Source organism: Phyllostomus hastatus, unplaced genomic scaffold (assembly GCF_019186645.2).
Source record: "Phyllostomus hastatus isolate PE091 unplaced genomic scaffold, TTU_PhHast_1.1 phas_contig_40, whole genome shotgun sequence".
Classification (NCBI taxonomy): Eukaryota; Metazoa; Chordata; class Mammalia; order Chiroptera; family Phyllostomidae; genus Phyllostomus; species Phyllostomus hastatus.
In genome coordinates, this window is record NW_025333872.1 from 14,229,843 (window position 1) to 14,242,273 (window position 12,431).

Consider the following 12,431-nt stretch of genomic DNA (forward strand, 5'->3'; position numbering starts at 1 on the left):
AGAGCAGTCATCTAATGAGCTATATTTTTTTCATCCCTTTAAAGTACATTAATTGCTGGTGTGACTTAACAAAAACATGGCATAAACAAAATAAAATGAAATGGTTATATATAATTAATGATACCTTAAAATATCTTTTTTCCTAGAGCCTTGGCATTTTTAATGACTAAGATAGTTTTATTAAAAGAATTACAAGCTCTGGCCAGGTAGCTTAGTTGGTTAGAGAGTCGCTCCAATACACCAAGGTTGTGGGTTCGATTCCAGGTCAGGGCACATACAAGAATCAACCAATGAACGCATAAGTAATGGAACAAAAAAAAAAATCAATCTTTCTCTTTCTCTCTCTCTTAAATCAGTAAATACAGTTTAAAAGAACATTATTTTAAAAAGAACATACAGTTTATGGATTATATATCTTTTGCCCCCTTGATCTTATTATGTATTACACATCATAGGCATATAATAGATTTTTAGCAGTTAAACAAAATATGTAAACAGACTTTATACATCACATATATCCCGCTAATAGGAGTATCCCATGGTGACTTATCCTCAGTACAGCCTAGGTCAGGTCTAACAAAAATGGATTTGATTGCAAAAAAAGAAAAGTAGTCTTTCCTGCCCTCAATTAAATGCTTGTGAGTCAAACACTTTATTCCCTAACCTTTTATTTTTTTCTTTCTTTTTTGAGAAGAAAAGGACAAAGTATTTACATAGGAAGTGTATGTCAGGTAAAGGTGACAACTAGTCCTAAAGAGAGGAAACTGTGGAAGAGCAAATGTGGTGGACCAGGAAATATGACGTTTCTGTAGGAAACAACCTCGCTCTCCCCGGAGAATCCTGGGGAGTGGGCAGAGTCGTCCTAAGAGCACCCCCTTCGGTCATCTGCTAGCTGAGGTTCTGCTGCAGTTGTTCCCTGGGAATCCAGCACATGCTAGCGCAGTCATCACTCATTAGTTTGCTTAACCTGAGTGGGTAAAGCTGTCTTTTAATTTTTTTTAAGGGAATAACTTAAAACACGTTTTTAAAATCTATGCTTTCAATTCTATTCTTCTATGGGTCCCAGGTTATTGGACAATTCTAACGTTGTCACCAGATCTATTTCTCCCCTAACCTGGTTCTCAAATGCTTTCCGATGCAGGACAGGAGTCAGGCTGGCAGTGTGGGTTACAGAAACTGAAAGGGTCCATCAGAGACCCTGACATAAGCACATGGGCGTCTAGAGACGAAGGGACGGGAACCAACTGCCTGAACACCCGCTGAAAGGCCTCTCCCTGACACACTTTAAAGTTTATTGTGAGCAAACATCTCTTATTAAATGTAAACAGCATCTCACTGGAGGTCAGAGACTTGCTGCTACAGCATATCCCAAGGTAATACCACTTTAAGCTCCACATAAACTCTTAAGCAGTTTCTATCCTAAAACCTGACCGTAGGTGGTACAGTTTTTTACGATATGTTATAATAGTGCAATAAATCTGTTAGCTTAAAATCGAATCTCCGTGGCCTTTTAGAGAAATCATCATTAAATGCAGGGTCCTGTTAATGATGCCATCGAAGTGAAATTGTTTAATCTGCTAAGGGGGTGAAAGGTCACCAAATGAATTTTTTATAATACATCAACTTGACACGCAATAGGGAAAACTGTAATAGATAAAAGCAAAGGAAAAGGGCACTGTCTTCTTCTGATAGGTCAATAGCAGCCAAGAGAGTCACTCATCCACTTTCCTTTCACGATGGGGCTCCTTTTGCATTTAATATGGACACCCAATTAATACCTCAGCACCACCGACAACCTCATTTTAGGTGACTTATAGCAATTTCTCCCCCTTCCCTGAAATGAAAGTGATCACAATACATCATAGCATTGTGCGAATTAACGTTAATTGATTCAAGTTACCAAGCAATGATGGGCCACTTATATAATCTAGGCGTTATTGGGTGCTAGAAGGGATGGAGGGAAGATTAGATTCCAGTGTCCGTTGCTGTGACGACGGGAGTCACCTGATGCCTTGTTAGACAGTTGTAAGGTTCTATTGCTGGCCCCAGTGGGGTCGTCAGTAAACTGGAGTGATGTCCAAACATCATTATACGCTGCTCCGATATTAAAGCAAAGGGATTAGCAACTTATTGCAAGCAACCTGGATTTGTCATTGTGCTGTCCTTATCCAATTTCCCACCGCTAATGTGACTGTAGCCTGTGGGCAGAAAGACCTTCAGCCAAACTTTAAAAAATGGGGGAGGAAAGTTCCCTCCAACCCTCCCAGTTCTAACCACTATTTAACAGTTTCCCACCCCCAGCCAGGTATGTGAAAGAATTTTTTTCCCCTTCAAGGCTTAAGTGCAAACTAAAAGAAAGATAAAGAGAATATAGAAATTTCCCAGTTCCCAAATCACCACAATGCACTTCAACCTTTGTTTTTCAATTTGCCAGATCCAAACTGCTTACCCTGTAAAGGGGTGGGTGGAAGCTGAGGAGGAGGGCATTATTTCTATTTATATGGTAAACCCAGTAAACAAATAAACAAATAAATCCTATTAGTGAAAACTCATTCTGGGCAAGACCTATGGGGACGGGTGAGAGTGAGGGGGGTTAGAGGTACTTTTGCACCCTGTCTTTAACATTTGCCTCTTCAAAGTTACTAAGTCAGGTTCCTAGAAAAGATCCCCATGTTTTAATTAAATGTTTCAGGATGTCCTGAGCACTTCTAACCATTGTTAATTTAAATTGGCTAGATAGGGCAGAATCTGTATGTGCCAGGAGGGAACTTGAATTCCCACGGAGTTTGCAAGATTCTGTAGTCTGGAAGAGGGAAGTAAGTTCTCTAGTCAATTTAGTTCAACACACATGTGTTAGCCCTTCTACTGTGTACACATTTTGTTCTAGGCACTGGGAGATATGCAAAGATAAATAAACACCATGAGCGCTGCCCCTCAGGAATGGTCTTTTGTATGATTCACTTTACCAGCTAACTTTCAGAGTCCGTAAGGTATGAATGACTTCACTGGCTAACTTTAAAAATTGACACATACCACTTTACTTATACAGTAGTCCCCCCTTTTCTACAGGGGATATGTTCCAAGAGCCCCCAGTGGATGTCTGAAACTAAGGATAGTACCAAACTCTACATCTCCTATTTCTTTCTTTTTTTTTAATACACATATACCCTTTCACTTACAGGAAGCACTTTAAGGCTTCTCTTTGGCGTATCCAATTTGACACCATCACTCTCCTGCAATTTGGGGTGTTACTTGCACACAAGCCCTGGAATACTGTGACAGTTGATCTGGTAACTTAGAAGGCTACTAAGTAAGTAATGGGTGGGGAATGTATACAGCATGGATACACCAGACAAAAGGGTAATTCACATCCCGGGAGGGATGGAGTGGGAGGGATGGAGTGAGACAGTCTATCACATTACTCAAATGGCACAAAATTTAAAACTTATAAATTGTTTACTTACAGAATTTTCTATCAAATAGTTTTGAACCATGATTGACAGCAGGTAACTGAAACCCCAGAAAGCAAAACTGAATAAGAGGGGAGTACTGTATTTCATAGTGCGCTTGCTTCCTGTCAAGCTTAGCTGGATGCCCTTAGCTGCTGCGAACTCCTAAGAGACAAGAAATGCCTTATGATCCAACTGTTTCCTTCCTGCACTATAGCACAGTTGTTCCAGACTGGGCACACTGTAAGCATGCAATTCATATTACTATAGTAGCACTAAAACAAATCAGTACCCATTATGCACCACGTTAGCTCTGAGGCCATTAAACACCTTTGGAAAGCCACCACCTGTTTTGGCCTGGCTAACTTCAAGTTTTGGTACACTCCTCAATTGGTGTGCTTACTGCTATGCTCCAACACTTACCATGAAACTCTTGAGGTTCTTTGGAATTATTCATTTTGAACTGAGATTTGAGTGGCCTGAGGTGTAGGCTGCAGTGTGCCAGGAGTATATGCAGATCCAGAGTAAACACTACACATTGTCCCGCAAGGTCAATTCAGAGGTCAAAATCTATGCATTTTCATTGGTACATCATTTAAAATAATGTTTTATAATAAATGTAGCATTCATATCTTATCTGGAGTAATGGAAACTCTGAACACATTTTTAAGGTCATGCACAAAATATTCAAAATTTCCTGTTTATATTAGTGTGTTGTAGCAGTCAGAGTGTGACCAGGAAAACAGAAATCACTCAAAATTTTTCCAATTAAAGAGATTTAACATAAGATACTGGTTACACAGGAGGATTAGAGTGGCAGAAAATCCAAGTGGGCTACTTTTCAATATTTGCAACTGGTACTTAATGCGCATTGGTACTCTTGGGAATGTAATATTAAGTTGAAGCCTTGACCACCTAATATATATTATATACATACAAATTCAGGGTCCAGCAGAAAGTAACCAGGGTCCAGCCTGAGTGTGGTCAGTAGGGTAATAACATGGGTGTAATATTTTTATAGTTTTAATTTGAACATTTCACCTAAAATGTCATATGGTGTGCTCAAGTGTGATATTGTTATGTTACAGAATTACATGCCTATGATTTTGTAATAAAAAGGGGCGTTATTTGTGCTGGGCCCCTGTATATTCTTCAATTGTACCAGAAATTAAATTAATGGTTAAGCAGGTTAATATTGAATTGATGATATCTTTGTAATAGACATAATGACATTTAATACAATATTCTTATTAAGTAGGTGCATAAATTTTTTTGTCTATTCATTAATTTCAAAATGTCTAGACTTTCATACAAGCCATATAATTTTTGGACATAATAGCTGTTCAATTAAAACTTGGTAAATTTAAAACATTGAAATGTAAGCTCTTATAAGTCTTTATTATATTTACCTATGACTTCATTGTCTGTACACATAAATACAAATTACTTGATTTTAAGGTAGTATGTTTCAATTTTGGACTTAGAATTACATGTGCATGTGGGTAGGAAACTGTTGGGTACAGATATGTCAACAGCAGCAATGGGTTACAATTAACATCCCATTTAAAAGGAAAATAGCAGAAAAATATAAACTGCAGGGTAGAATTAAAGATTTAGTGGTTTGGGGCCATTTAGTATAAGAACAATGATCCCTAAGGGCATCACTGCAGAAACAGGGCTGTAAAATAAATGATAGCTTTGAAAATGGCCATGAATCATCAATAAAAATGTGAATGATATACTTTATTTCCCATATAATAAGGCTGGGTAATAAGTTTTTTTCAAGATTAAGAGATGAAAGGTTTAAAAATACAGTGATAAAGGAGCAATTTTTAATTAAATGAAAGGTTTGCTTATGCAGAGCATCTCATTCTCCCACAAAGCCACATATATGAAATACCATTATGACAATCTTGCCATCCACCTAACTCAACAAAGTGGTGAACTTGCATTGTAGTAAAAGAAGAAATGGTACAGAAACATTCTTTGACAGTGAAGCCAGGGTTTTGCCATGAAGGAGACAAGAGACAAGCTGGCCATATAGGAATCTCTTCCAGGATTAGCATTCTTCCAGTCTTGGGAAGAATACCGTCCCTTGTTGAAAGCTTTTGCTCTTGTGCACTGCACACAGCTGTTTCCTAGGGAGCAGGTGCCCAGAGGGCACAGAGGGACTATACAAGGGAAGATGCTAAGTGAGAATGAGTACCAATAGACTCGTCTCACCACTTGTCTCTCCTAGTTGTCTTCTCTGTTCTGAGCCAGCTTGAAAGGGTGCTACTTACAGAGAAGAAGGGAACTTAAAGGCTATTTACAAGATGGGTACAAAAACATACAAATACACACTCCCGAAGAGTCATGGTCACCCTCAGTATATCTGTTTTTGAGGCCCAAAGTTCATGGCAATATCATAGAGAAGGAACTTTAAGTGAGATAGAATATTAGTTTACCATTGCTACATAACAAATTACCCCAATCTTAGTTGCCTAAAATAAAACAAATTTATTATCTCTGGGTTGTGGGTTAAGAGTTCAGACAGGCTTGGCTAAGTTTAATGCTCAGGTGGAGGTTTTTGGGAAGAATGCACCTCCAAATGCACTGATTGTCATAGAGTTTATTTCCTTGTGGTGGTAGATTGAGGTCATTTCCTTGCTGGCTGTCAGCCAATGTTCACTCTGTGTTCTTTGAGTCCACCCACTTCTTCTCACGTGGTTCCTTCCATCTTAAAAGAAGTGACCCTTCAATTCCTCTCACACTTTGAATCTCTGCATTCTTCTTCTGCCTTCTTATTTTGCCACAGCAGGAGAAAGCTCTCCACTTTTATGGGCTCATGTGTTTAACTGGGTCCACCTACATAATCCTGGATTTTCTCTTTATCTTAAAGTAAACTGTGCCATATAACATAGTGTATTCATAAAACTGTTATCTGATCATATTCATATGTTTCTGGGGTAGGACAGCACATCACTGGGAGGTCATTTTAGAAATTCTAACAACCCCAATTGCTTTGGAATTTCAATAGCTAAACTTCCATTAAAAATATATGTATTTAGCCTGGACTGCATGGCTCAGTTCATTGGAGTGTCATACTGTGCACTTTGATTCTGATCGAGGCATGTGCCTAGGTTTTGGGTTTGATCACCAGTTAGGGTGTGTACAGAGGCAACTTATCAATGTTTCTCTTTTATACTGATATTTCTTGCTCTCCTTTACTCTCTTTCTAAAATCAATAAATATATCCTCAGGTGAAAATGACAAAAAAGAGATATATTTAATTTTATTATATGACAAAGATATTAATGGTATTTTTATTAAGCAGGAGAAAGCAAGAAGAAGAAGAAAGAAAGAAAGAAAGAAGATGAGAGCAAAAATCAACTATCTACTGAAAGAAAAACAACCAGTATAAAATGTGTCTTTCCAGGATTCCAGATAAAAAAAAGAATATAGAACTAAGAGTCCCATGGGGAAACCCCGGTATAAAAAGAACAGATTGAACATAGGTTTATCTCTGCTCCCTCTACTCCACTGAAATTACTTAAAAAACTAAAATAGAATAAAAAGTGTATAAATAGTAGGAGCTTCTTCTTTCTACTAGCAAAGTGTTGGAAGCTACATAAGTGCCCATCAGTAAATGCATGCATCAAAAAACTGTGGTATATTTACACGATGGAATACTACACAGCAGAAAGAAAGAAGGAGTTCCTACCTTTCACAACAACATGGATGGATTTGGAGAGTATTATACTAAGTGAAATAAACCAGGCAGTAAAAGAGAAATGCCATGTGATCTCACCTTTAAGTGGGACCTAATCAACAAAACAAACAAGCAAGCAAAATATAACCGGAGTCATTGAAATCAAGAACAATCTGACAGTAACCAGAGGGGGGGGGAGGAGGGAAGGGTTTTCAGGAATAACTATAAAGGACACATGGACAAAACCAAGGTGGGGTGGAAGCAAGGGAGGGAGGTGGGGATGGCTGGGGTGGGGCATGGAGTGGTGGTGGGGGGAAATGCAGACAACTGCAGTTGAACAACACTAAAACAATTTTAAATAAATAATTTTAGTAAAAGAAAAACTGCTTGGCAAATTATTAAAACTATTTAAATCGTGACATCAAGTGAAAACTCAGAAGTTTTCTAGTTAAAATAGTAAAAGAAAATGTGTATAGTGTTAATATTTTTGAAAGCTTGATAGAAAAAAAAGTGTGTAAATACGAAAGGATAAAAAAGCCAGGTGAAAACTGAACAACTGACACTAGAGGTCAACAATGTTTTGAAAGATGGCAAACTGGTTCATGGAACTGACTTAGCCAAGCAAGTTTGCCGAAATCCAGATGCCTCTAGAGGAGGATGGAGCCCAATTCACTGTTCATTATTTAATTAAAACATAGATAGCATTCCATTTCTCCCTGCACAGCAGAAGTTGCAGCTTTTCCAAAGCAGGAAATACTCCCCTTGAAGAGCAAATATTTAAAATGGTCTTGATTTGTTGAATGCATACAATCCCATTAAATTAATAAGGGTAAACCTCTCAAGAACATCCTTGGTACTTTTCACTGAAAGCCTTGTACTGTCTCAAGGTCAATTCATTAGGTTGTTAATGTCTGATCAAAGTTGAAAGGACAGGACTGGCCTTGGGGCTTGCACAGGGCTTCAGGGTTGTTTAACACACTGTGCAATTCTTAGGACCATGGGAAGCCTTGCTAATTCTCATTCAATTCCTTAGGACATGGTATTTTTCATTCTGCAGAAATTTATTCAGAAATACTTAAGAAGCAGCCGTTCCTTATCTTCAGATTATTTGCTTTTTTTGCCTTATGTCTAGATTTTTTTCCTAAAATACTAAAAGAATAAAGAGAAATGAGGGATATAATATACCCCAACAGAAAATTGATACAATAATATACATGGTTTCCTATTCACAAATATCTGAGTCAAAGTTGAAAGCATTGTGGCTATGACAGATGGGAGGCAACAAAGGCAATCTTTTTTTCTGAAGCTACCGCACATCCTAATGATAGAATGATATCCCCACACCTATGTGCATGTACCTAAACGTGTGCTCAGTCTACTCTCTTTACTGGGCTGCTCTGTTACAGCTCCATTGCTTCTACACTTTGACTTTTCCCTCCTTCTTGTTAAAAACTAAATATTCACTGAGACTTTATATTATACATATAAAGTTCAATAATGGATTCAATATTGAATATTCCATGTTCAATAATATAATATATATTTGATACATATAGATATAGATATAGATATGCATGGAATATATCTATGTATAGATATATAATCATATATAGATACATATATAGATATGTATAGATCTATCTATAGATATATATAATATAAACATTGGTCATTTTAAGTGGCAACATATTAGGAAAGCTCAGTACTGTAAAATCTAAATAAAATTTAGCAATGGACTAGCTCTTTTTCTCCTTACTCACCCATACATATAAGAACTGAGCAAGATCTAAATGCAATTGGGCTAAAGGAAGGAAACCATATTTAAACAGAAGCTAAGATGCACTAGCATACTTTTTTTCCAGATTCCTGATTTTTATATTATCATGCATAATATCATAACAACATCAATGATATGGTGAGGGATTAGTGGTTGGTAAAAAAAATATCCAAGATTGAATAGATTTTGCACAATCATGCAACCAGGAATATGTTTTAATTCTAAGCTGATAAATCACCAATTCTTCAAATCAACCAGAATCCAGAAAAAAATTGCTTGAATTTACTTTTTATACCTTCTATACATATTAATATACTGTAGAAAAGAAGAACACTTATCTCCTTTGTAAAGACATAAAATATAATACCCTAAGTTTCCACACAAATATGTTGCCCTGTTTATGATATGGCAATCAATATGTTAGTTGAATATGCCTCAAAATGTAAAGATACTACTTTTTGCTTTTGCTGTCTACAGTAAATTGCACATTCATTGGAGATGATTGTGCAGAAGTAACTAATACCCATTAAATAGTAATGGGCATTACTGCTAATTTATTGGCACTACTACTTATAAGATGAAAAAGCAGTTAACAATAGCATAATCTAAAAGAATATGAATGCTCTGAAATATCATCGAATAATATAGCTCAGAATCTGAATAAGTTTACCTGTTTCAAGGGACCCAATATCACCTCAAAATGTGCATGGGTTTGAGTTTATTTTCCCAGTAGCAATGACAAATTTATAGGGAATATTCATGTTGTCCAATTTGAGTCCTCTACAACCAAGCAGCATGCATTTATGAAATGGTTAGTTTTAGATATGTTTTCCAAGCATTATGACAAGTTCATATTGTCTCTCAGTCTGGGATATCATTTTTGGTTCTTTTGTACCTGCTAAAAATTGGAGCTTGGGACTTTCAGCAGCCTTGTCCCCATGGCAGATGGCTTAGATGAACTTGAGCTTCATTCCTTGGCTAATTAATCTATAAAAGTGTGAATTATTTACCCTTGCCTTTCCTTAACATGTGCTTCACATACTTCATTTACTAAGCTCAGAGGAACATTCAGGTAAATTTACTTCTGAAATGTGTGTTGAACAGAAATGTAGTGGAGAACTTCAAAATACAAGCTGGTCGAATCAGAGGACACAGCATAAAGGACTTTACAGATCCTACATGGGTCTGTGCCAGAAACAGGTTTGGCCTCAGTGAGCTCCTGCCTCACACAATTTGACAAAGGCATCCTTTCAGAGCTTTAGAATCCTAGGTTAAATAGAACCCAATCAGGGTCACTGCTTTAGCCCAATAAACTCCCAATCATTTCTCCAACATGTTCCAAAGTGTAAGTCCTTCCCCAGTCCTTATAGGCAGAATTATAAGGTACTGAAGTACTGAAGTTTTAGCTCATAGCCCTATGGAGTTGTGATAGGTCATGTTTTTGTTCATATCTATTTCACCTTAGCAACCCCAGAATCTAGCCCACTGCTTAGATTCCTTACTTGAATAAATGAATAATCAAGTGAATTGAAAATAAGTTGCTTTAGAAAAATCTCTTCCTACATTCTTTTCACCTTAAGGTACCAAAATATAATTCCTTCAACCACCAAGGGAATAGAACAATCATAAAAAAAATATAGATATAACAATGAATTTTAAAATTGAGAATTTAAGTCTATAAATAGCTCTTTCAGTTTTTATTCTTATTTTAAGAAGCAGAAAGGTTATGTGATTCAGTATAAATAGATTAACATTTGCAATAGGCACTCAAGAAATCAGCCCTAATTTGAATGTTATTATAGTTAATACTTACCCATAGCCAATGACTCCCTCTGAGTGAGTCACCAGTAAGGCCCCAATGGTCATATTCAGAACATTCTCTAGTACTCCAGTCTGTTGAGCAGTGATAATCTGGTGAGCCAAATTCTGTAATGTGTCACTTGATAAGGATGGAATCAGTCCAGTGCTGCTTGCTGTTGGCAGATCACCAATTTCAATGACCATCACTTTTGAGATAGTTTCCATGGTGGTTGGTGGTGGGAGCCTATCTGAGTTCATTTCCATCATGAGAGGTCTACGTTGACCAACTCTATAATGACTGGCACAAGTCACAGTTGGGCAATTACGCTTTCTTTTTGCTCTACGGTCAGCAATGGCCTTTAAGGTTACTTCATTGCCAGGCATGTCATGAATAAATCTTATTTGGTCTTGGCTAACCTGCAAGAAGTCAGTTAGTCTTTCAAGCATCATGATTTCCCAGCCTTTTTCTAGGACTGAAAACATCACAGTGAAGGCCAAATGGATGGAAACACCTGAGCGTATTTCAATGGGCTCCTCTCCTTGTAGAACAACATACAAGAGGTTATCCACGATGCTGAAATAGTTGGAACCAATAGGCTTATCTAGCAGTGAGGACGTTGATTGAACCTGAGTCGGTGGAATGAAACTTCCCCTTAAGAAAACATGGGGTCTCTGGAGTTCATGGTAGAATATAGCCAACAGAAGCTTGGAGGCACTTTTGTTCCCCAATAGAAAAAACCGCAAAACTTGAGGTGTCTGATCCACAAAGCAGACCTTAGTGGTTTCCCAGGTGGGTAAAATGGAATAGAAAGTAGATGCTGACCCTGAAGCAGAGCAGGGAGTGTTGGTATTCACACTGCTAAAGATGTCAACAAAACCACTAGTCACAGATACAACAGGATATAACTTCCTCATTGTCCAAGGGGCATCAGCATTGTCAAGAATTAAGATCACTTGGTCAGTCTGTTTGCAGATGTAGCCTTGCATCAGGGATCTGTATGTGCATTTCTGTTCTTCTCTAAATGTACCTATAAAATAAATGAAAGTAAACAGGTAACATATGAACCACAATCTCTCAAAAACGATTTGCAATTCATCACTTTCATCATCATCTGTAACCTTATGAAATATTTATTGAACACTTAGGTGTGCTAAATACTGAGAATGCAAAGGAATCTTGGGCAAAATGTGAAAGATACATACAGTACATAATAGTTATTTAATATAATTTAAATGTCTATGTTATATATGTAAATTCCATAACATATATGTAATTTAAAGTTAATAATGATTATAATAGCTTAGTATAAAAACAGTGAATAAATAAAATATTTTTTTAAAAAGAATAGTTACTATGATTTCCATAGTGAAAAAAGAAAAACAGGAGAGCATGGGGTAATATTTGAATCAATGGGTAAAGAAGTAAATTAAGGGAGCTGGAGCAGAGAATGTACAGAAGAGTATTAAAAATGAAGAGGTATATTCTGACCAGATTGTGAAAGAGTTTTCATGTCAGACTACAGCACTTTCTCATACTTTCTTTCTCTCTAAATAAAGAGTAAAGAAATACAAGGAGAAGAAAAAAAGTAGTAATTGGGGGTAGTTGAAGATAATCAAGGCTAATAAGAATATTTTTTAAAAGCATTATCCATTAATCCCACCATTCCTAATCCTCCTGTCTATGAACCTAGAGTAGCTCTTATTCTGAATCCAT

At 37.0% G+C, this 12,431-nt stretch overlaps 1 protein-coding gene across 7 annotated transcripts in view; it reads right to left on the reverse strand.

Moving 5' to 3' along the window:
• The window catches only part of PKHD1 (PKHD1 ciliary IPT domain containing fibrocystin/polyductin), a 450,367-nt gene that overhangs the window by 34,999 nt on the left and 402,937 nt on the right, over positions 1 to 12,431 (reverse strand). For all 7 annotated transcript variants that reach the window (XM_045843325.1, XM_045843324.1, XM_045843319.1 and 4 more), the window contains one exon: positions 10,731 to 11,745. In XM_045843325.1, coding sequence (XP_045699281.1) covers positions 10,731 to 11,745 — 1,015 coding nt within the window. The remainder of the gene's footprint in view (positions 1 to 10,730; positions 11,746 to 12,431) is intronic.